This window comes from Artemia sp. Qi Xiang Cuo, chromosome 11, assembly GCF_049724085.1.
Source record: "Artemia sp. Qi Xiang Cuo chromosome 11, ASM4972408v1, whole genome shotgun sequence".
Taxonomy (NCBI): domain Eukaryota; kingdom Metazoa; phylum Arthropoda; class Branchiopoda; order Anostraca; family Artemiidae; genus Artemia; species Artemia sp. Qi Xiang Cuo.
The window spans coordinates 712,437-738,625 of record NC_142804.1 but is presented as its reverse complement, the minus strand read 5'-3'; the positions used below and the strand labels follow the sequence as shown (position 1 = coordinate 738,625).

At 34.9% G+C, this 26,189-nt stretch overlaps 1 protein-coding gene across 1 annotated transcript in view; it reads left to right on the top strand.

Annotated features, from left to right (window-relative positions):
- The first annotated feature begins 11,500 nt into the window (after positions 1-11,500).
- Mtpbeta (mitochondrial trifunctional protein beta subunit) overlaps positions 11,501-26,189 on the top strand; it is a 51,855-nt gene continuing 37,166 nt past the window's right edge. Inside the window, exons 1-2 of the mRNA XM_089097397.1 lie at positions 11,501-11,595; positions 17,210-17,381. Coding sequence (XP_088953523.1) covers positions 11,550-11,595; positions 17,210-17,381 — 218 coding nt within the window. The 5' untranslated portion in view covers positions 11,501-11,549. The remainder of the gene's footprint in view (positions 11,596-17,209; positions 17,382-26,189) is intronic.

Genomic DNA, 26,189 nt, shown 5'->3' with positions numbered 1-26,189 from the left:
AGCATTGGCTCTCGGATTTTCCTTTTTTGAAAAGAGTATGATATTTCAAAAACAAAATGAGGGGGAAACTATTGCCTGGGTGAATATCATCTGTTAACGAAGTTAGAGATGCATCGTGAAGAGTTTGTCACCGTGCCTTAAATGGATTCTATTATTCGATTAACACTGGACGAGGACTTCCATTTTTGCTTTTGAATAGCAGCTTCTGCAGAACGAATGCTAGCAACAAAGACGGTGTCTATGTGAGAAGGCCCAGATAGATGTCCGAGACGATCAGTCTTCGGCAATCTGCCATCCTTCTTCCATAAAACATGCCCCGGCCACCTCAACCTTTTTCCGTTATAGCCCTAGAGACTGGGATAGAACTAAATTTCTCGCATAGCCTGTTGTTTGGCATACGGCCAGTCAAACAGGCATCTAATACTACCCGCAGGCAATTCCTCTAGAAAACAGTTAACAAACTTTCCTCTGCCTTGAAAAGTGCCCATGTTTCATAACCATACTTGACCACTTCATTTCCATAGCTTCCAATATTTTAGTCTCGGTCCATAGACTTATCTTGCTATTCTTCCAAACTTTCTTCAACTAAAAAAAAAAAAACCTGGGCCTCAGCTATTCAACTTCTTACATCTTCACTGCCTCAGCCGTCTTTAATAATAATACTACCCAGGCAAATGAAGCTATCCACTTACTTGATCTTCTCGTTACCCATTACCACTTCTTTGTCCTCCTTTATTCCTAGTCTAAGCGACTTAGTATTCTTAACAATTTTTTTTTAAACCTGTTCATGCACCAATTCATTCATTCATTTTACTAATATTTTTATCTAGGGCACTCACATCCACTGTATAATCTAAGTCTAGGATGGTTTTACATACCCATTTTTTATATATCCATTTGATTCCTTAGCCCCTGCCACGTTCCTTAGGATAAAGTCCATCAGAATAAGCCATATAAACGGGGATAGAACACAGTTTGGACTCCGGATAGAACAGTTCCTATCTTAGCCGCAGCAATATGTATATGGACATATATGCATATGTATATTTAACGCACACAAAAAACCATAGGGTTATGGCCACGAAAAATAAGGATAAACAAAACAACATGCAAGAGAATTAAGAGAATGAATAAACAAAAAACAACTAAAAGAAAATAAAAAGAGAAACACTAACAATAATCACTATTTAAAACAGAGTAATATTATTTCCTGGAAGTCTCAGTAATTTTCGGTTCCAACGCTATAACGATAAAGAGTCTGCTTACGATATATTGTTTTACTACTACAGCCAAAATTAGTTACAACTTGTTTTGTACAGGGGTTCACCTGTGCCAGAAACTTATGAATGTAATTTTTAAGCCGATTAAGCACACAAAATTTATTGCCTCGGAATTGGTCCAGATCTTTCAGGATCCTAGTCTTGGATTATAAAACATTCAAGATGTGAGAATTATTTTTTGGTCTGGGCTGGACAACAATGTTATGAAGCATGGTCGACCAAGAAAAAAATGTTCCAACCCATTTTTTATTGAAACAAAATTGTTTCCTTTTTTTCTGTGCATTAGCCCCTCAACACCTCTGAAAATCTCAAACTAATCCTCCCAGTCTATTCCTCGTAATATCAAGTTAGTTTTTATATAGTAGGACATTTTAGTCTTACTGAGAACGCTAGTGTCTTTTTGAGCTCTACAGGACAAAAATATTGCAAGCTTCTGCAAAATTGAAACACATCGAAAAAAAATACCACCCCCCAGGGGTGTCAAGAAGCATTTTAGAAGTTCCCATGTCTATATTTATTTAAATTTTATGTTATGAGCCTACTGCTCGAAAATAGAGTAACGTTACACACTGGTATTGAGTGGGTCAGTTCGCTATACGATCTGCTCAAGAGCGCAAAAAATATATTTGGGGATCAGAGGGGCTGACCAGGAATCTTAGGCTGCTTAAAGATATATTCATTCACAATTCACGCAAATACTTTTTTGTTTTGTTCAGATTTTACAATTTTGCGTCGCCATTCAAAACTTTGTGCATCTAAGTACAATGATCTCATTTTAAGTGCTTAAAAGCATTTTCCGAAGACTACTAAATTTGTCAACTTGCCAGAAACAAACAATGCCTCTAAATCTAGTTATATTAATTCAGTGTAATCAAACAGAAACTAGTGATGCAGCAAAGAAATTTGTCGTAATTTTAAATAATGTTAAATTTTTGTCAATTTAAAGTTCCCTGTTCAGCATTTTTTTGAAATTAAGCTGCAATAAAGCTTTTAATAAGAAAAGAAAATGTGTAACAAATGGATTGTGTAGTGACAGGTCATTTGCAATATTTCAGATGTTTTCTCATTGGAAGCCAAGGAAAGAAAATCTCACAGCAACACCAAAAATCGTCTTTCACCGGGGTAGGTTTTTTGTAGTTGTAACAATCTTTAAATTCTTGGATATTTCAGAGGCAATTCAATGTTCAAAATTTTAAGAAACAAATAAATGTATATATAAAACAGCTATTTTCAACTTCCGAGAAATCAATTACCACGTATTTAATTATCATACTTATTTTTATACTGGTTCATGAACACTTTTGTTACTTAAGCAATGACGTTGAGCGTACCAACATATTATTTGGTTTATTATTTGTTATATTTATTATTCGGATTTTCCTTTTTTGAAATGAGGTGATATCTCAAATACAGAAAGAGGAGGGAAATTATCGCCTGAGTGAATATCATCTACATGTGAAGTTAGAGATTCATGGTGAAGAGTTTGCCACCGTGTTTTAAATGGATTTCATTAACTCTATAAATACCAGAAGAGGACTTCTATTTTAGCTTTTGAATAGCTGCTTCTACAGAACGAGTGCTAACAACGAAGTCGGTGTCTTTATGCGAAGGCCCAGATACATTTCAAAGAAGATCAGACTTTGGCAATCTGTCATCCTTCTTCCATACAACATGTCCCGACCATCTCAATCTTTGTTTCGTTATAGGACTAGAGACTGGGATAGAAGAATGGGGTATAACCCCATTTTTCTTGTAGCTTGTTGTTTGACATACGGCCAGTCAAATAGGTATCTAATACTCCCTGCAGACAATTCCTCTGGAAAACATTTAACAATCTTTCTTCTGCCTTCCAAAGTGCCCACGTTTCATAGCCTACTTGACCACTGTCATCATTATAGCTTCCAATATTTTAGTCTTGGTCCATAGACTTATCTTCCTGTTCTTCCAAACTTTTTTAAACTCCGAAAAAAAACACTTGGGCCTTGGGTATTCTACTTTTTACATCTTCACTGCATCAACCATCTTTAGTAATAATATTACCCAGGTGAGTGAAGTAATCCACTTGATTGATCTTCTTGTTACCCCACACCACCTCTTTACTCTCCTTTACTCCTAGTCTTAGCCACTTAGTCTTAACCTCTTCAAACCTGTTCATGCACCAATTCATCCATTCATTTTACTAACATTTTTATCTAGGGCACTCAAATACCCTATATAATCTCAGTCTAGGATAGTTTTAACTTCTCATTTCATTCATTAGCCTTTGCAACGTTCCTTAGGACAAGGTCCATCAAAATAATCCATATAAACGGGGATAGAACACAGTTGGGTTTAACTCCTGATTGGACACCAAACCAGCTTTTTTAATACAAAAAACTCCATACGAAAATAAAAGAAAAACTCCCATGGCCACAAAAAATTAAAAGAAAAAAAACATGCAAAAGTCACCAAGAGAACTAATAAACAATTAAACAAAAGAATTTAAAAAAAAAGAAAAAACAGCATACAAAACAACTAAAAGAAAATAAAAAAATAAACAATAACATAGATAATTTATTCTATTTCTATCTATTGATTCTATTTCTTCGGCTTTAAAGCAAGTTTCTAAGTCTGAAGATTTCACTTCAGCCCTTTCAGAACATATTTTTAATTTTCCAGACCATTTTATTTTGTTCGAGAATGTCTCTTTGATTTCTAGGGATCGGGGTTTAAAGCAAAATTTTCGTGAAATTCTTGAAATAAAGAAAATCTTATTCAAGAATATTGCTTTGAATCGAGATACAGGTGAATATGGGCTGGACTCTATCTATGATAATTTATTAAAATCTGAGAGAGTAAAGTTCAATTCACCCAATGTAGTTGACCTTTGTCCAAATGTTATATCATTGAACGCTAATGAACCGAATCCAAGAAGGTCAAAGAGAATAGCTTCCGCCTTTGCATTGAAAAGAATTAGAGATTCAAACAATATGTAGTGTTAGTTGATTTAGTATAATAACTTTTGTTTTATATTGTTTTATTTTAGTTTTACTACTGATGACGGTCACTGTATATGTGACCGAAATATCTGGTATTTTTGTGAATTTCTATCATCACTGTCTATTAAAAGGATTTTATCCCTATTTGAACTTTTATTTATCGAAACAATAACAATAATCAATATTCGAAACAGAGTGACATTAATTCCTGGAAGTCTCAGTAACTTCTGGTTTCAGAGTGCCATAACGATAAATAAAATATGCTTACAATATATTGTTTTACTATTACAGCTAAAATTAGTTTCAATTTTTTTGTATAGGGGTCCACCTGTGCCAGAAACTTATGAATGTAATTTGTAAGCCGATGAAGCACGCGAAATTAATTGCCTCAGACTTGGTTTCACAAATCTTTCAGGATCTTAGTCTTGGATTATAAAAACATTCAAGATCTAGTAACGTCTTTTGGTCCAGGCTGGACAAAAATATTATGAGTCATGGTTGATCAAAAAGTTCCAATTTATTTTTTTAAACAAATTATTTTAAAGTTTTTTTTCTGTGCATTGGCCCATCAACACCTCTGAAAGTTTCAAACTAATCCTCTCAATCTATTCTTCATCCTCAAATATCTCAAGTAGTTTTTTATAAAATAGATAAAATTTTGTGTCTTACTGCGAACGCTAGCGTCTTTTTGAGCTTTACAAGACAAAAATATTGCAAGCTTCTGCGAAATTGAAACACATCGGAAAAAAGACCACCCCCAACGTGTCAAGAAGCATTTTACAAGTTTCCATGTCTATATTTATTTAAATTTTCTGTTATGGGCCTACTGCTCGAAAATAGAGTAGCGTTACACACTGGTATTGAGCGGGTCAATTTGCTATATGGTCTGCTCAAGAGCCCAAAAAAAATATTTTTGGGGGGCTGACCAAGAATCTTAGGTTGCTTAAAAATCTAGTTATTGAATCCCAATCACTATTCTCACAAATATGTTTTTGTTTTGTTTTGTTCAGATTTTATAATTTTGCGTAACCATTCGAAACTTTGTGCATATAAGTACTATGATCTCATTTTAAGTGCTTAGAAGTATTTGTCAGGGATCACTAAATTTGTCAACTTGCCAGAAACAAATAATGCCTCTAAACTAGTTATATTAATTAAGTGTAATCAAACAGAAACTACTGACGCAGCAAGGAAATTTGTCGTATTGTTCAATAATTTTAAATTTTTGTCAATTTATAGTTCCCTGTTCAGCATTTTTTTTTAAATTAAGCTGCAAATAATCTTTTAACAAGAAAAAAAAATTAACAAATGGATTATGTAGTGACAGGCTATTTGCAGTATTTCAGAGGTTTTCTCATTGGAAACCAAGGAAAGGAAGTCTCACTGCAACACCAAAAATCTTCTTCCGCCGAGATAGATTTTTTTTTTGTAGTTGTAACAATTCTTAAAATATTTTCAAGGGAAGGTCAATGTTTGAAATTTTAAGAAACAAATAAAGGATCATATTAAACAGCTGTCTTTAACTTCCAAGAAATCAATTACCAGGTAATAGATTAATTCGATTATCATACTTTTAAGCGAACCAAGACATTATTTGGTTTATTATAACGTTATTACATAGGCAAAACTTGCGGTAAATTTTAACCAAATCATATTATTGACCTACAAATAAAGTAAATATACCATTCGATGCCTTTTTATGCTCTTTCCAAATATAATATAAATTCTTTTAGAAATGAATTCTAACCCCACCTCTATATATACCAATTCAGGGTATATATTTGCACATTAGGGGGGGGGGGGTAAATTTTAAACTTGCCTCCCATTTAAATCAGAAGTAAAATTAGCCCCCCCCCCCTAATGTACAAATATATACCCTGAATTGGTACAGGCTATATAGGGGTGGGGTAAAACTCATTTCCGACAAAAATGACTATTATATTTGGAGAGAGCATAAAAAAAGGCGTTGAGTGGTATATTCACTTTATTCGTAAGTCAATAATATGATTTGCGAAAAATTTACCAAACTTGCAAAACTTAAGCAACTTAGTGGAACACAACTACTACTAATTTCGGTCACCTCCCTGCCACTGGTCGTCCTGCCCAGTCTCTGACCATGAAGCAGGATATTTTGTAGAATACGCTGCCGAGATGAATGGACTGAAGCCAGTAATGGCTATCAAAATCATACCAAGGGGGTTAATCCCTCTGGACATTTGAAGCGCCGACTGTGGCACAATAATAGATCCCTTGAAGAGCAATCCTGGGTGGGAGAAATAAGTTTTCCTCCTTGTGTAGGCTCTGAGATCATGTGTCACTTGCTACTAATAGCTAGTGAGTGGTGGGTGACTCCAATTGCCTAATGGCTGTTATGCTATATTAATATTTCTTTGGGATACAGTGGCAATGGGGCTTTATGGCACGAGCCTCGCCTCATTCTTGTGAGTCATTCCATAAAAAAAAAAAAAATAATATCCTTTTTTTTATTCTCTAATCGAATTTGCCTGCCTTTTAATATTATTTTTTGTGACAGTCTTCTCAAAATTAACTGGCTATGAATTCATAGCTTATAAGCTAAAAATATGCGAAACTGAAGTTTTTCTATGCCAAAAGAAAAAAACATAAAAAAAGCCAGTTGTATCGAGTGTTAACAATCAATATCATAAGCTAATTATGGAGCCTAAATAAAAAGATTGATCATATTTATTTTTCTTTCGCTTTATGTTGGTCCAAAGGTTGGTCAATATTTGCCGAAAGGGTACAACAGGTGTGATTTTCTTTTTTTCCTTTTTACTAGGCTATTTTCAGTATTACTATCAGTAACATTATTTAAAAGCACTACCCATTGGGTCGGAATTAATTCAAACCTTTAATTGAAATTCAAATTAAAAAAAAAATTAGAATCAAGCTTGTCTAAAATTTTTCTAATTTGGCAATCTCATGCTGTATTTTCAGAGGTATTGGTAGTTTTAGTTTCTATTTAACTTATCTTATACTACAAAAATTTTGGTTCTTGTTTAAACCAGTTATTTTCCTTGTTATGACATTACAATTTTATGGTATTTAATGTAGATTTGTGACTTTAAAATGCTTTAGGATTTTTACATTGGTGGAGATGGAAAAATTAATACACCCTGTGGAATTCCACCATTTCTTGAACTCATTGTTAGGTTTATTGTTTCCTTCCTGCTATTAATTGCTGACAAATAGGTATTTAAGCGTCTTATTATATCTAAACAGGTAGAGATGGCAGCACAAATACATCTTGCCAAGAAAAGGTGTAACTAAATCTTTTTTCCAACTCATGTTAGGTTTTTTTTTTATTCTTCATGCAATTAACTTCGGGGAAAAGGGTGTTTAAAGGTTTATTATATTTAGATTGGTGAAGATGGCAGCACAAATACATCTTCCAAAGGGCATGTGGAATTACAACATTTCTCAAATAATTTCGAAGACCACACTGCGTTTCCATGACGATAAATAAAAGTTCAAATAGGGATAAAATCCTTTTAATAGACAGTGATGATGATAACAGTGATAGAAATTCACAAAAATACCAGATATTTCGGTCACATATGCTGTGACCATCATCAGTAGTAAAACTTACTACTGATGACGGTCACTGTATATGTGACCAAAATATCTGGTATTTTTGTGAATTTCTATCACTGTTATCATCATCACTGTCCATTAAAAGGATTTTATCCCTATTTGAACTTTTATTTAACATTTCTCAAACTCATTGCTGGCTGTTCTATTTTCTTCGTGTCATTAATTATTCATGCTATTGTTATAATATGTTAACACTTCATGTTATATTTAATAATAATAGCAGCACTAATACGTCTTGCAAAGAAAAGGTGTAATTGTACCATTTCTCCAACTCATGTTAGCTTTTCTATTTTCTTCATCTATCAATTATAGAAAAATAGGTGTTTGAATGTTTTATTACGTTTAAATTGGAGGAGATGGCAGTGCAGATACATCTTGCAAGAAATGGCCGAATTGCACCGTTTCTCAAACTATTTTTAGCTCTTCTGTTTACATCTTACTATTAAATACAGAAAAAACGTGTTTAAACGTTTTATTTTACTTACATTGGTGGAAAAGTCAGCATAAATATATCATGCCAAGAAAGGTGGAGTCGTAATATTTCTCCAGCTTGTGCTAGTTTTTCATTCTATATTACGAAAAAATAGGTTTTCAAACGTTTAAATTACGAAAAAATAGGTTTTCAAACGTTTTATTATAATCGCTTCTATTTTTTTAAGTCTTATTTGAAGCTTTAAAGTAAATGTCATAATTGACCCTTAATTTTTAGAGACTCCATGACTCTTTAGAGCGAATGCGCCAACATTGCATTGCTGCCTCTGAAGCTGGGAAGCTCAACATACAGGTTTTCGATTTTTTTAAATGTTTTTGTTATGCCAAAATCGTCATGTTCTGTGCCACTAAATGGCTGCAAACTCCACTTTCCTGTGTCACAATCTTTTCGACTACTTAAAAAAGGACGCTAGAACTTTTAATTTCCGTTCAATTGAGCCCTCCGTTAATTTTCTAGGACTATTGGTTTGATACAACAAACCCTGTGAAAAAAAACTATAAACGAGCATCCGTGATCTTTGAAAATTTACATTCAGATAAACATAGTAGAGCATCTTACCGTCAATTCGGGGGGGGGGGAGAATCCACTTCCAGCCCTATAATTTGCAAAAATACATTTTTTGGTGGGATTTTCTTTGAGATATATATTTTTTTGTATCTTCATTGTGAACTGACAAAACACAAAATTGCTCCCTGTATATTTTGAAGAATACATCCCCCCCCTCAATAAATAAATACATTGAAGGCTTATGGCCTTTTTACTACAGTCAATGCTAGAGCGTCTTCTAGCAATAATATTTGTAACTTATTCTGATAGATAAACTCACAAAGAATTTTCTATCTAGAATAGAACAAATTGCAGCTAATTGAGCTTTCACGTACAATAAGCAAAAAATTAATTCAATAGGTTTCAGTAAGCCCTTTTGGGCAGAATTCGATAATTGCAATTGCCTTTTTAACGCCAAGATTAATTGGAATAAGCTTATTTAACGCGGGGCTTGTAAAAATAACATACAGGTTGATTCGCCCCTTGTTCAACAGAGCTTATTGCAATTAATTATATTTAATTGTATAGCTTATTGAATAAGCGTAATTACTGTGCTCTGTTGGACGCGATTTGAGCATCAAAATGAGTTTCTTATAAAAACAAAACAAAAAAAAAATCTTCAACTACGAACTGGAAAACTTGAAACTGTGATTCACTTCTTTTTGTAAACGAATTATTTCTGAGACATCAAAGAGAAAATAAAAATTTTGATCATCAAACTAATTAAAGTGGTATTTAAAGCACACAACTTATTTAAAAAAAAAAAAAAACAAGGAATGGTTGATTATCTTCAATGCCAAAGTGAAAAACAAAATAAATTAGTCGCAATAAATTGATTTGAGGAGAGGGGATGTGAATTAAAGTTGTGTGAAAATCATCGCATAATATTTTTTTCCGTCATCCATAGAATTTTCGTCTGCCAGAATCATCATTTTTTTCTAATTCGCTGTTCTTATTCATTTCAAGATCAATATCAGCTAATCTTCCGCCATGCAATTTTTTTCAAATGTATTCGATCGCTTTAGTCACTAAGGCTATTACTGAGCAGAAGGTAATAGGTGTCAGGAAAATTAGAAATTCTGACGCTACCAATCAATTTACAATTATAAATATATACCATTCAACAGAAAGAAATCGAGGTTTATGGGGGTAGTAGTCCATATCATAATTCGGTTAGGTCTGGGCATGACTTGAAAACGATCAGAAATTAAATACAAAAAAATAGTTTTTTCCACTGAAAGTTAGGAGCAACATTAGAACTCAAAACAAAAAGAAACTATTCCATATATGAGGACGGTGGACCCTTTCTCAGTGCCAGTTTTTGCGCGAGAGTTTAAAGTGCTTTAAAAAAGCTTCTTATTCCAGTTAAACGGCCATTGTGCTTTAGGAGGGGGGTTGAGGAGGTGGCAGCCACCTTCATGTACGAATAATTTCTGTTCGTTACAAGTTTTAATGTTACACTTTACTCTCAATTGAAAAAAAAAACTTTTTTGTTTTTTATTTCATAGAAGATGAACTAGCTAGCTTTCTGTGTTCTGCGTCTAGCAAGTGTATGCTTCACGGACTTTTAGTTCGCCCTGGCTTTTCTCGGGCAAAGGCAAGATTGTCAGCAGTTCGGGCCATCGGCCCTTGTTTGTAATTTCTACCAGTGAGTGTGTAGCTGGAACACAATCACACGTCAATTTTTGCCACCATCGAAACTGAAAAAAATTTTCCAGGTAAGTGATGGACAGCCATTGATCAACATTGCAAGTTAGGAGTCATGTTCTGGTGACCAAAAAAGTTCATGTTGATTAACATTGTGGATGAAAACGATTAACAATTGAAAATACTTTTTGCTAAACTTATTGTACGAATTAAATAGAGAATTTTAAAGTAGAACAATCATAGGGAAATTTTTCGAAGGTCATAAAATTTTAAAAGAGGAAAAACAGCTTCAATAAGATTTTTAATCCTGGAAAATGTCTATCACAAACCCAAGTAGGCAAAATTCACACTTTAAGGGCTGGGCACACGTACCTGACTTCGGGAACCGATTTCAGCAGCTCAGTGGACAAACGATAGCAGTAAGGAAAATTCATTGAAAGAAAAATTTAGTACGCGAGATTTTCAAAACAAAAAATCATGGACACAAATAGTCAACTGGAGTTTATTAATAGTTGCATGATTGATCTCAGCTTAGTTCTCAGTTTAGTTCTCAGCTAAGTATAGAAGTCTTTCCCCACAGACATCTCTGGCTGACTATTTATTTTCTATTTATTCGTATCCCTACCTTTTGTGATGATGTCAGTGAAAATCGGCGCTGATTTGGAAATCAGTTCCCGAAATCAGCTACGTGTGCCCAGCCCTTTAGTATCAGAAATCTCATAATAAACTAGGCTGATCCTGTAATTAAAAGGAGACATGACTTTTAAATTATTTGCCGCTTTCCCTCCAAAGGGCGCTTGTCTTACAGTGATCAGTAGGACAAACATTAATATTGCCAGAGTAAACACAAGGTCAATTGACTATTTTGCCGTTAGCGGTTTTTCATCGCGATTATTTTGCTCGACAAAAGAAAACAACTTTCGTTTACGCTAACTTCTGCAGAATCATCATTTTAATACTTTTGTAAATAGTAGACCAGCAAAATTTTACAGAATGGCTTCTTGCCTGAAAAGTGTTTTGCCTGCATCAGTGAAGACTAGTAAGTTTTTATGCTGATTATTTTTTTGACTTTCCTGAAGACAATTTAAAGCAAAATTGGTTAAATTCTACTTTTGACTATCTTGAAAAGGGATTAGGTTAGGAAAATGAAATTTTCAGGGATGGGTCTACAGGCCAAAGTATCACCTTAATTCATTTGAGAGCTTTAAGGTCCTCCAGAAATTTATAGATGGTCCTGTAATTTAGCTAGGATGAAAATGAAAATATCATTTGATGCCTTTTTTATGCACTTTCATAATTCAGTAGGCCTAATCACTTATGGTACAAATTGCATCTTGAGCCCTTAAAGGGGCCCTGAAGGTAGCCTATTTTATATGAATTATGAAGGAGCATAAAAAGCATCAAATGATGTTTTCACTTCCATCCTAGCTAAATTATATGGCCCACTGCAAATTTACCATGAACTTTACCCACCCCCCTAATGTGCAAATAGCCTAGGCCTATATACCCTGAATTGGAATATAGGCTACCCTGAATTGGGTAAATTTTTTACAGTTCATATTATTGACTTACAAATAAAGCAAACATGCCACTCAGTGCGTTTGGGTGGGTATACAGGGCTCAGTGGGTATACAGGCTAAAGTATGCCTTGGGAATATATTTTGAAGTATTTAGCTCCACTCCTGCCTCTAGAGACAGTGGCATCATTTCATCCTGAACTAAGGGGGGGGGGGCTAAGCAACCTCTCTGGGCCCCCTTAATTGGTCAGCTGACAGTTGTTACCTTAATTACCTTAATTCGCACTTCAGAGCAAATTAAGGTCCATACTGGATCTGTTGTGCTCCAGGTCAATGATGGCAAAAATTCATCACTGTGTTAGGGCCCAGTGACACACCATAGGAGAGGTCTGCTGGAGAGATGCAATTTAAGCCCACTCGGTAGCAGTGGCCATGAGGTAGGTATGGCCTGTAAAGACCATTCTCAGTGGTATAGAGCTGACACCACCACACAACAGCAACTTCAGATTGAGTATGCGAGATGGTTGGGTATGACAAGTGGCATCAGCCTCCTAGCAACTCATTATGACACTCATTATGATAAAGTTGGCATCAGTCAGTAGTTGAGTAGGACAGACAGTCCCACTCATATTTCCATGGCTTGTTATTCCATTCCTTGTCAAGTCTGGACTTGAAGGACACAGCCATAGGTGCAGTTGCCATTTCAGCTTGAAGGTTATTCCAATCATTGACAACATGCTCAGAGAAGAAGTGTTGCAGTGTTTGTGTTTTGACAGCTTATGTGAGTATCCTCTTATATGGTGCTGACTTGAATGTTTGGTAAAGAGGGGGTTATTTGGTTATGCATTATACTTGTAGGTCAGCATCATATCACCACAGCGGCATCTGAAGACGAGTGTTGGCAGCTGCATGCGTTCCAGTCTCTTGTTGTACAGGAGATCTTGTAGGCCAGCTATGCACTTTGTGGCACATCTCTGAACTCCTTCAATTAGACTGGTATCATTCTTATAAGAAGGGGAGGTGAGACAAAATCCAAAATAGGTCTAACTATAGCCTTATAGAGCCTTAGGAAGACTGTACAGGAGTGGCTGGTTATAGTGTGTTTGAGGAGACCAAGGCTTAAATTTGCTTTTGAAACTACTTGTTGCCAGTGGCCGTGGAACTCCAGTTGTTCATCTATCAGCACTCCTAGATCTCTTTCTTTGGGACTTGTCTTTAGTACTAAGCTAGCCAGTGAATTGGGATCAGACATGTTGTACTGGTGATGGGGGTTGTTGCTTCCAAAGTGAAGCACACTGCACTTTGATGTGTTGAATTCAGGTAGCCAGTCTTGTGCCCATGTTTGGATTTTATGAAGGTCATGCTGCAGACTTTGTTGATTTGCAGGCCCAAACAGCTTGGAGTTGTCAGCATACAGAGTGATGCTGTTTTCTGTTCTGTTCACTGTATTGTTGATGTATATGAGGAATAGGGTAGGGCCCAAAACAGTACCTTGGGGGACTCTGCTTACAACATCACATGGTTTGAAGAAAACCTTGTCACCATTAGTTGTGAAGAGTTGAACCTGCTGACTCATGACCCAATCGAAAGTCCATGACCCAATCGACCACGTCCAAGTGGGTACCTGCTGCTAAAAGTTTCAATCTGAGATAGTTGTGTGGTACCTTGTTGAAAGCCTTGGCTAGGTCCAGTAAAATCAGGTCCACAGGGATTCCTTTCTCCAGGTGATCTGTTATGGTGCTGTATGTCTCAAGGAGATTGGTCTCAACCTCCTGGCAGAAATCCATTCTGGTTGGGGGAAAGAATATTATTATTATGGAGATGTGTCAAAACATCAGCATTCACAATCCGCTCAAGGGTTTTTGCCACCACTGAGGTCAGACTGATGGGTCTGTAGTTTATGGCTTTGGTGCAGTCACCTTTCTTGAATATTGGGGTGACATGGGGTCAACTTCCAGTCTATGGGTGCCTTTTTTGAGTAAAGCAACAGTTGGAATATATTGCATAGTTGTTGTGCAATTTCTTTGGCAAGCTCCTTCAATAGTCTTGGGTGCAAGTTATCAGGACCGGCAGACTTATTGACGTCTAGCACTTCAAGTTGCTTTTGGAAGACAGGGGGAGAGTAGAATAGGGGGCATCAGGTTAGGGATGTTGTATGATGGGCTATGAGGAAGAGGACCATCTGGTTCATTGGTGAAAACCAACACAAACTGCCTGTTGAGGAGTTCAGTGATGTCCTTCAAGTTGGTCACTTCCTTGCTATCATCTGTACTGAGTGCTTTTACTGATCGTCTGCTGTGGTCCTTACTTGATATGTACTTCCAGAACTTCTTCAGGTTATTCTTACTATCATCAGCTAGCTTGGACTCATACCGTGCATAAAGTTGTTTAGTTAGGCTTCTTAGTTTGTTTTGATCTTTTGCAAACTTTTGGTAGTGTTCTTCCTTCCCTCCTTTATTGTACTTTCTCCAGTACTGTCCCCTCCTGTTTCTTTCCTTGCGTATCTCGGGGGTCATGAAAGGCAGTGTTTTGGGCTTTGGCATGAGTTTTACTGATGTGTGTTTTTTTTTGAAGTGTAAGTAGCTTGTCCTTTAGGTTAGCCCATTGTTGGTCAATGTCCCCTTGAAGTAAAGGTGACCAAACTACGCCTTCCAGCTCTTTTCTGATCACCCTGTTGTCTACATAAGTTTTCTTTATGTAATCATTTTTTATCTTATGAAATGACACATTCACTTCTAGGATTAGATGATCACTCTTTCCTAGAGGAGGTAAGTAATTTATGTTCTGAAGCTGGTCTTTATCCTGTAAGAACACTAGGTCCAGTAAAGTTGGTCTCTGGAAAAGTTGGCCTCTAGTAGCTTGTTCAACAATCTGGTAGAGATTAAGATTGTGAAGGCAGTCTGTGAATAAATTTGTGCTTCTGCTTCTGTTTGTAAGTACAGGTATATACGGATATCCCTCCTTCCATATGAGGTCAGGGAAGTTGAAATCACCAGCTTTTAAAAGGTTCCCTGTGTAATTCATAGTTGCTTTATGCAGCATTGTTGCTATTGTCCGCTCGGTTTCTTGGCAATCTGAGGCAGATGGGCTTCTGTAAATACAGCCTACTCTGTTATTACTCCACCGCCGTCATCACTTAGGTCAAACCATACAGATTTGACAAATTGTGAGTTACCTGGGAGACAATGATTGTATACTATAACATGTCTTGAATAGCGCCAACGTACCATGCCTGCATTCTGAAGACAGTAGGTTTGACATGACACCATACCCTGGAATCTTAACATGGGAATCTTCAAGCCTGTTTCTACTGGACTTGGGAAAAACCTCAGTCAATAGGACTAGATCATAATTTTTGGAATAAATCACAGATTTCAGCTCGTTCAATTTGTTAGGAAGTTGGTTGACATTAGTAATTAGAGCAGAAAAATCTTAACTTTCTTGTTTTTGGTGTTGCTTACTCTGGTTGTTGGTTCTGTTGCCTGGCTGACCCGAGTCCTCATCTGTTTTGCCTAAAGTGGTCACTGGCGCTTTTGAGTTAGCAGTTTAGTAGCTTCCAGAGCTTGTTTTGCTCTCCAATGAGCTGTCACTAGTCATGGATGAGAGTCTTTCCATAGAATAATTCTGAGAATTTTGCAAAAAGTCTTCAGTGAGACTACACTCACAAGAAAATTATTTTGCTTGAGAAATTATGAAAGGTTTCATCAAAACCATTGTCAGTTTGCATGTCTATAATTTTATGATAAAATAAAAGTTTTTTTTGTTGCTAAGACACAGCTTGCCCCAAATAAAGTCCTTAGGTGTCTTGTCACAAACAAGTCTTGTCTGGGTTTTAACTACTGCTTAAGATTCTCTTCACCTCACCTTAAAAGCATTATTTGCTAGGTGGAAAGCAAAGCTAGAAGGCCATTATTTGCAAGAAGAAAAGAATTGCCTAGATTTAGAAAGCAATATTTAGAAAATATATCTGACTAGTAGTGACTTCTTCTTGATTTTGTAATTATGACTTCTTCTTGATTTTGTAATCAATGATTTCAAGGAAGAATTATTATTTTGGAAAATCTTGCAGAATCATGATTGAAACCAATTATATTTTATTGGGAAAAATTGATTGTGGCAATGGAAGTGTGGTTAATTTGCAATTAACTTGCTTTTCAGTTTTTAAAATTTTAAATGGGACATTAAAAAAAGGGGGGGGGAATAAGCCAATAAATACAACAAAAGAAGAAGATATATATATATATATATATATATATATATATATATATATATATATATATATATATATATATATATATATATATATATATATATATATATATATATATATATATATATATATATATATATATATATATATATATATATATATATATATATATATATATATATATATATATATATATATATATATTAAAAGGGACAGTACAAAAGAGTCAATAATTTGACTGCATGAAGTTAAGAAGATAAAAACTGGTCAAAAAGCAAAAAAAGGTGGGGGAGAGGGGGACAAAAGTAAGTGAATAAACACAAAAAAAGAGAACACAAATTTGCCCTTTCTATCTATGTCTACAGAACCACTATTTATTGCTGCCTCTTAACTGTTCTTTTAAAGCATACTTTTTATTTATTCAATGGTAAATGGCAGTGGCTTAAATGGCTTTTTAAGGCTCTTTAATCCCTGCTCCAAGAGCCATCATGCTTCTTTATCCCAAAAGTTTTTGAGGCTTTCTCAAGATTCTATGATTTCCCCAAAATGAAAACCTGTTGAGCTTTTCATGAAGATTACACTAGCTGGTGTAATTTTGATACATTCTGCAATAAATATTTGGCAACAATGTATGTCTTTCAACCATCTAAGTGTTCAGCATAGTAAAAGCTATGATGTTGCTAACAGTGCAACAAATAAAAAATGAATAAGCAATGTCTAAGTAAAAACAAACAAAATAACAACTAAATTCGTAACATTTGTCATTGAGTTTATTTCCTTTAAACCATTATAGAGCCTCCAGTTCTTTTCCTTAAAACCATGTACAGACTGTGGGTACTATAATGGTTACTAATCACTGATTTAGGCTTTCCTAAGAGGTATACACAGCAGAATGCTTATTTAATTTATAACCTTTTCTGTTTCAGGCAATACAGCAGTAAGAGCATTTGCTACTGTCCCTGCTGGAAAAAGGAAATCTTTGTCAAAGGATAGCAAAAACAATATTGTCTTAGTAGAGGGAGTTAGAACCCCTTTTTTAACTTCTGGCAGTGACTATGCTAGGCTTATGCCACATGATTTGGCTAGAAATGCTTTGCTGTAAGTTGAGTTAATTGATAATCATTAGAGAAAAAGTTGGGTCATGGAATTTATGTATTATGTAGAAAAAAAGGGAAAATTGGAATTTACTTCCATCGGAAACAGTTGCGACTATCACAGTCTACTCTTTCAAAAGTAGTTTAGCCTCTACAAATCTCTATGCTAGGTCTTATCACAATCCATTTTGAGAATATTTTTTACTTTTGTATAAGCTGATTTGTGACAGTGTGACAGTTATTTTGTAGGCTTACTTTTTTGGTAGGTTTCAATTATTAACAGATATGTTTCAGTTAAGTTGGTATGCTATTGTATGTTTCAGTAATATTGTTTCCAATGTTTTCAGTTACTGTATGTTTTTGTTATGTCATTGACATTGTTATAGACTTTTTTATAATTGTTATGTGCAACAAGCTTCATAAAGCTTACTGTATCTTGGTATTAATAAATAAATAAATATTAAATAATAGTTTCATTTTTAGAAATAGAGAATATTAAAATAAGCATATAATAATAAAAAATAAATAAATGAAATGGAACAATCAATAAATAAAAATAAGTATAACTAAATAGAACAAGAAATTTAAAATAAAAAATTTAAAAACAAATAATTTAAAATAAAACATAGAATATTTACAATAGACAATCTATGTCTAACTTTAAGCTATGTTGCTTATGAACTACAACTAAGGTCTTGTTAACAATTTTAAATATTACCAATGATGTTAGTAATGTACAAATGATGTTTGTACATGTGAGTACAAATGATGTTTGTACATGTGAGTACAAATGATGTTACTGCTAAACCTTTATTGTAGCAGTAATGATGTTACTGGTAAGCCCTCCTCATTCATTTCCCAATTCCTTGATTTAATCAATGTTCAACTGATGGATTGGAAAAAGAAAGATTATGCATGATGTCTCTAGCATCCAAGCTCAAAGAAAATGGGAAACTTATAACAGTTGGATCTGCAGAAATTAATTGTGGGAAAATAGAGATGAAATACTAGCAGGACCACTGACAGTGCAGCATCTGACAATTTCAAAGGCGCTTGGATAATTGATATAATTAATCTGAAGTGTTATACAACTAAAAGGGGAATCTGTGTTAATGATAATCAGCAGTTTTGTTTTCCTGAATTGTTTGAATTCAAACTACAGTCTGATCAAACTAAGCATGTGTTTTGGGGAGTCTTCATAGGTTAAGTAGATTAGTTGAGTTGAAGCTGGTAGGCTTACTGTTGACAGAATTTTGCTTTCTCTCCCCTCCCAAAGATTTTAGAGTTCTTGAAAAGACAAGGACAAACAGAAGTGCAAAGTAGGCTAAAAAGGAAACAAAATCACCAAAAGCTAGATGGTACTTGGATTTTTCTTTTCCACACCAGTGTCAGTTTCCATTCTTGGTTCCCTGCACTCTTTGTCCTAGTATTTGAAATTGTACATTGCCTACTGATAGAATAGGGACTGTGTAAAAATGGGCCATAAGCATTTATTGAAGTAGGGGAAATTTCTTGTTCCTTTTTTCTTAAACAACCAGCCTAATCCCCCTCAAGTATAATAGGATGGTGCTGAACCATGACTGCTATGATTAATGTTTGGACCCAGCTAATTTTTCTGAACTTCAAAACCCTACTAAACCCCAACTATTTGGTCCTAAATAATCTCTTTTTGAAAACTTCTGAATATTTACCCAAATGTTTCCTTTATGAAAGGTACTAAAGAAGTTCTCCTGCTTTTTGTTTTGAAATAACTAAAAATAATTGATTTACTGAAAATGGTGCCTTTTAACAACTTGAGGATTTTTTGCAATATGTAAAAATTTGTAAATCTATAATTACAGGTATGGATTTATGGATTGAATTTAAATTGGAGAGAGTCTGTTCAAGCCCCTATTTCTAATTCTTCTCTGCTTATAAGGTTTGAAACTTTTCATTGAAACTTATGAATTTGAAAAAAAAAAAAAAAAAACAAACACAAATTTGTCTCATGTAGCCTTACTCTCAGAAGGAGCTAACTAAACTTCAATTTCTTTTTCAAATCTAATAAGGGTTTTTTACTTCTCTTCATAGGATATTTCAAGCATTGCAAGTAAACTCTAGTCTGGGGTTGTAGATCCATTCCTAAAAATTTCTTTTGTGTAATATCTTTTCCAAACTAGCAAAAAGGTGATCTTATCTGCTTTTATAATATCCCTCAAGGATATTATAGCCTAGTAAACGACACAGTATTCACATGGGATTCAGACTAATGGACAATTCTTCTGGGCTTGGTATGTTTTGATGGGCGTCTTTGGGCTGAAAAACCTCTTCCTAGCTAATTTATCTATTATGGGATGCCCTCCCTGTAGAAGCATAATATTTGTAGGCATGAATATATAATGAGTTGGAGGTAATAGGCTTGAAATTGTCTGTGCAGGATTTTGACTCTTGTTTATAGAAGAGCATCGCCAAGTGCTGAAAACCATGTTGTGACCAAGATGGGCCTAGGATTGCACAAAGACTCCATTCATGAAGGTCCCAGGGACTTCTAGCTGTCCTGGCTTAAGCATTTTGGTGTAGACTTGAGAAGATATGTGATCCCTGTCCTGCACTGGTATGTGGGATCATTGCTTTTCCTGAGGCAAAAATAATTTCAGTGACTTAAAGAACATGAAAATTGGAACTTGGAATCTTACAACATTAAAAAATTACCATTGTATTGACTGACGAATTCAGACGATTCGAACTGGACTTATTAGGAGTTTCAGAAACTCATATGCCAGGGATAGGAAGCATGAAATTAGGTGATATAGAATTTGTTTACTCAGGCAGGAAGGATGGGGTACATAGACAGAGAGTAGGGCTCATGATGAATAGGGAAGCTGCTAAGTCTTGTTTAGGGTGGGAAGGTATTAATAATAGAATACTAATTGCTCATTTTATGACTAAAAAGTTCAGGGTATCAGTTATAGTAGTATATGCCCCTCTAGAACCGGCTGACAGAGATACTAGTGACTCGGATGAATTTTACTTACAGTTACAGGAGCAAATAGACAGGGTCCCAGGTAGAAATATGAGGTTTTTACTAGGAGATTTTAATGCCCAGGTTGGTAGAAATAGAGATAGAAGTCCTAGCCTAAGTAAATGTGGTGTAGGAAAAGAAAACATTGATGGAAAAGGACTTTTAGAACTTTATAAGTTTAGCAATCTAGTTGGAACCATGCGGTGATTGGTCTTTAAATGACTCATAAATTCTTGGTATTCACATGATGGTATGACAGCATTATTGATTATGTTATAGTAAACCAAAGACTGGCAGAATCAAAACAAGATACTAGGGTAAATAGGAGTGCCGTTATTGATGTTAAAAGTAAAGATCACCATCTAGTAGTGTCAATGGTTAATTTAAAGCTGAAATATAGGACGGGTAACTACCTCCCAGGAAGTTATGATGTTGGTAGACTCCAGGATGAGAATTTGAGAGAAACTTTCTAGGAACAGTTGAATACTAAACTTGAGAGTTTAAAATTTGATAATGTGGAAGATGGTTGGAATAATTTTAGAAAAATAATTGTGAAGTTGCTAAAGGTGTCTTAAGGAAGAAAGCTAAAACTGCAGCTAAGAATATCAGTGAAAAAGCTTTATGTTTAATAGAAAGGAGAAAGGACTTGTACAAGAATTATGTGAGTGATAGATCATATGAAAACAAAAGAAAGTGGAGAAAGCATTAAAATATGAACTAAAGATGTGTGAAGTGGAGGCCATGGATAAAATTGCCAAGGATCTGGAAGATGCAGCTAGACGGCATAATAGTAAAATAGCTAAAGAAAGAACTTAAGAGAGATGGGCCAAACATTTTGAGAATTTGCTTAACCAAGATAGAGTTGCAGGAAAAGCTATAGAGGAAAATGAAAAAGTTTGTGATACCTTGGATGTGAAGGAAGATTTTTTTTGTGAGGAAGAATTAGCGACAGTACTAAAAGGATTAAAAAATAATAAGGCTCCAGGTGCTGATAGGGTGGTAAATGAGTTTATTAAATACAGTGGCTTTGAGGTTAGAAATAAGTTACTGAAGATTATGAATATGATTTTTGAAAAAGAGGAAGTACCTAAGGATTTTAGGAAAATCTTAATTAAGCCCCTGTATAAGAAAGGTGATAAAAGTGAGTGTGGTAATTATCGAGGCATTAGTCTGGTTTCTGTAGGTAGAAAATTACTTAGTAATATGATACTTTTTAGACTGAGAGATTCCTTAGATAAATTTTTAAGAGAAGAACAGTGTGGTTTTAGAAAAGGTAGAGGATGTGTCAACCAAATTTTCACTCTTAGGTTAATAATTGAGAAGTGCCTGAGTTGTCAAACACCTTTGGTCCTCAGTTTTATAGATTATGAGCAAGCGTTTGATTCTGTTGATAGAAAAGCTGGTAAAGGTTTTATCCTTGTATGGTATACCAGACAAATACATTAAAGTGATTAGTGCTCTGTACAAGAATAACATTGCTGCGGTTAAGGTAGGAAAGAAGGCTAGCAGCAGATTTCGCATTAATTCCGGAGTTAAGGGAGGTTATTTTCTATCCCCCTTCATACGAATCATTTTGATGGATACAGTCTTAAGGAGCATAGGAAAGGCAATGGGAGACCACGGAATCAAGTGGGGAAGAAAAAGTTTCCTGGATTTAGGTTATGCTGATGATTTAAGCATCCTAGATGAAAGTGTGAGCAAAATGAATGAAGTTCTAGAGGTTTTGCGAGTTCAGGGTGCTAGAATAGGTTTAAAAATTAATGTTAAAAAGACAAAGTCGCTAAGGCTAGGAATAAGTGAAGATGAAAGGATGATGTTGGGTAACGAAAAGATTGATCAGGTGGGCAGCTTCACTTCTTTCTTCTTCTATTTAACAGCAGGCGGGCTTTTCAGTAACACTATTTAGCCCTTTTCCTTTTGCTTCACTCTGTGGGCTACAGAGCTACTGGCTTGATTGCCTCATATTTATTAGATATATTCAGATATCTTTCAGCAGATCTTTCGACTCTAGGAGTTCAAATATAAGATGATAGATGTCGATTTCTATACTCTGTGTGCAGGTATAGTTGGCTAGGCTCTTGGCTGATAGTGGGATTTTGTGGTGTTTGAAGTATTTTAACAGTTTAGAAAGCAAGGTATGTTGTGCAGACGTCAGCATATTACATTCAAATAGGCAATGGTCAATTGTTTCATTATTCATATTACAATGCCTGCAAAGAGGGGACAGGGGAATTGAACCACTTGAATTAGAAAGCTTATATGAGAATGCAAGGAAATTTAGTCCATTTGTTCCAGAACGAATTCTATGATAAATTTTAGAAAGATACTTATTGGGAAAGGGGGAAAGGATAGGATTAATCTTATTAAAATTAATATCTGATAGCCTCCATCGGTAAATATCTCTAATTGGGATTGGTCTCCCACTTGGCTGGTCAATATTTATAGAATTTTTTGCTATTTCATCAACCTGATGATTACCACTTATGCCAGAGTGGCTAGGAATGTACTGAAAGTAAGTTTTTATGCCACTTGAAGCAAGATTATCAATAATACTGAGACAATGATAAGTGTCAATGTCCAACTTATATTGAGGAGCTGAGGCCAGCAACTCAAGGCTTGATAAAGACTCGGAATAAATGATAATATTATTCGAATTTTCAATCAAAGATTGGTTTTGCTTAAGGTGTTCTAATGCCATGATTATGGCATTTAACTCAGCAGACATTATAGATAAATTATTAAATAATCTCTCGCCCATTGCAATTTTCAGGTGAGGAAGGAAAACACCACTTGCAACCTTCTCATTCATTTTTGACCCATCAACAAATATTTGGAAGTGATTTTTATAGGTAATTGTATTAAGTTCTGCAAATTTTTTCGGAACAAAAGCAATGGCGGTTAAATCTTTATTACATTTTGAAAAGTCAGTATTTATTATGGGAAATGACCAGTTCCATGGAGGGGATTGGGGGAAAGTACGTACGATAGACTTTGCTGGCACAGGGAACTTCTTTTGAATAATGGCATAATCATTTGCAATACATCTATACATGCTGGATTTCTCAACCAATTATGTAATATGTGTGAACTATTTGAATCAATTTTTGTAAGATATTTTATCAAGAGCAACCTATATCTCTCTCGGATTGTGGCTAATCCACTTTTCATACGCAGAAACTTGGTGCTTGTGGGTTTCCTAAGACCAAATATGAGACGTATTATATCATTTTGTGTTGTTTCAATTTTTTGCATCTGGGTCTTTGCACTTGCACCATAGACAATGAGCCCATAGTCAATATGGGGTCTTATATGTGATTTATAAAACTGGAGTAAGGTTTTCTCCTTACAACCCCAGGGTGTGGAAAGAAGTCTTTTTAGTATATTTGCTTTTCTATAACATTTTTTTATTTTGTTTGAAATGTGGAGGTGGAAATTAAGTTTTTGGTCAAGCATGAGACCTAGGTAATTAATATTATTATCTTCTGGAATAGTTGTTTTATTTAGAGTTAGTTTTGCATTAACATGGTTTCGCTTCCTGTGAAATTGGATTATTTTTGACTTGGTGGGTGCAATGGGTAAATCTGAATGTTGAGAGAATTTTTCAAACTGGAAAAGTGACTTTTGCAGATTTGACTGTGCTATCTGAAAGGTGTTGCCAGATGACCATAGCACCAGATCATCAGCATATTGTAGATTCGTGTGGGGTAGGTTCATGTCCCAGAGATATAGGGCAAATAGGAGGCAACTGAGGACTGCTCCCTGAGGTAGGCCTTTGGATATTGTCTTTTGGGGTGAAGAGGCTGAACCAACACAAACAATGAAACTTCGCACTTCTATGAAGGATTTAATAAAGGATACTAGCTTGGGAGGTACTCCAAGGTTTGCAAGTTTATTTAAAAGGATTTGGTGGTTCACATTGTCATATGCTCCTTCAAAATCAAGGAAAGCTGCCACTAGGATATTATTTTTTGAGAAAGATTCATTTATTGCATTTGTTAGCAAAATGAAAGCATCTGTTGAGGAGTGGTATTTCCTGAATCCAGTTTGAGTGTGTGGGATCATGTTATTTTTCTCAACAAACCAGAGGAGTCTGTGATAAATCATTTTCTCCATTATTTTCCCCATCACAGGTGTAATCATTATGGGCCTATAAGACTCAGGGTTATCTTTTGGTTTATTTTTCTTTAGGATTGGTAGGAGGGACGAACATTTCCATATATTGGGGAACCTAGAGGATGCCCAAGCGTGATTGTAACAATTTAGCAGTTCTTGTTTGTATGAAGGTGTGAGATTCTTTATCTATGTAGGGTGTATATTGTCATAGCTGCTGCTAGTTTTGGACCTAATATGATGTATTGCATTATTCAATTCCTGGATTGAAAATGGATTAGTTATGTACTCGGATCCTGGGCGTGGTTGGTAACTAGGGTTCATAGGAATTGTGGACAGATTGCTTTGATTGTTTGATGTTAGCTTATTAACAAAAAGAGTTGCAAATAGGTTAGCCTTTTCAATATCATTGTCATAATGGGTATTATTATGTATAAGCTCATACAGGAGTGGGTTGGGAGAAGTCTTTTTCCCACATATGTGGCTTATGACTTTATGTATAATTGGCTCATGCGTTTCTCTGGAGAGATTATTTGCAAAATTATTCCAGTATTCATATTTAGCATTTATTATAGTCCTTTTTAGATTAGATTCTGCTTGTAATTTTTTTAAATATGTAGTAGGTGTTGGTTTTTTTATGAATTCTGTCCTACCTGCCTTTTTTATCTTCCATTTATTTAGGCACTCATTTGTCCACCATGCTTTAGGAATTTGTTTAGGGAATGTTTTCTTAGGTGTTGTCCTGGGGATAACATGATTAGCTGTATTTATTAGTAAAGATGTCAAGGCTTCAGCATGTGTCTCAACTGTTGTGTTAGAAATGCATGAACTTTGGGTGAAACTTGTAATTTCATCATTTAGCTTATTTTGGAAAATAGACCAATTTGCTTTAGTGTTGATATATTTGGAAGTATGAGAAGAAGTTTCAGCAGGTTCATTTAGGGAGCAAACTATAGCAAAGTGGTCTGTACACAGACTATCAATTTTATTTATGTAATTTTTGTTCAAAAAATTCAAAGACACAATTTGTAGGTCAATTGTGGAGAATTTGGCACTTTTGGGGTTAAAATATGTATTTAGGTTTGGAGGGGTAGCAACAGCTAATTCATTATTATTTGAAATCATATGCTCAATAAATTTACCAGCTTTATTTGCTGGTTTATTCCCCCACAAAAGGCTGTGGGCATTGAAATCACCACAAATAATGATGTTTTTTAACATATTAGAATTATGTATATAATTAAAGAAATCCTTGGCATCTGAAGTTTGGCCATTAGGGTTATAAAAGCTTATTATGTAGGTTTTTAAATTATTCAGCCAAACACTTATACCAATTACATCAACATCATTTTCAAAATCTGGAAAATTGATGCCACAAAATTTTATATTATTATTAACTAATAAAGCTACACCACCTCCTTTTCTCTCTGAAGATCTATCCTTTCTCAGGATAGTATATCCCAGAGACTTAATTTGTTGATTTTGGGTTAAATGAGTTTCCTGGAGGCAAGCAATAATAATGGAATTATTGTTCATAAATGATATTAGTTCATTTAGCTTATTTTCTGTGAGTGATCTTACATTCCATTGGAGTATTGATAAATGTTGTGTTGTTGATTTATTCTTCATATGACTGTGTATCAATGTTAATCTTTGTTAAAAGTAATGCAAGATATTTTTTTGCTTGAATGAGCATATCAT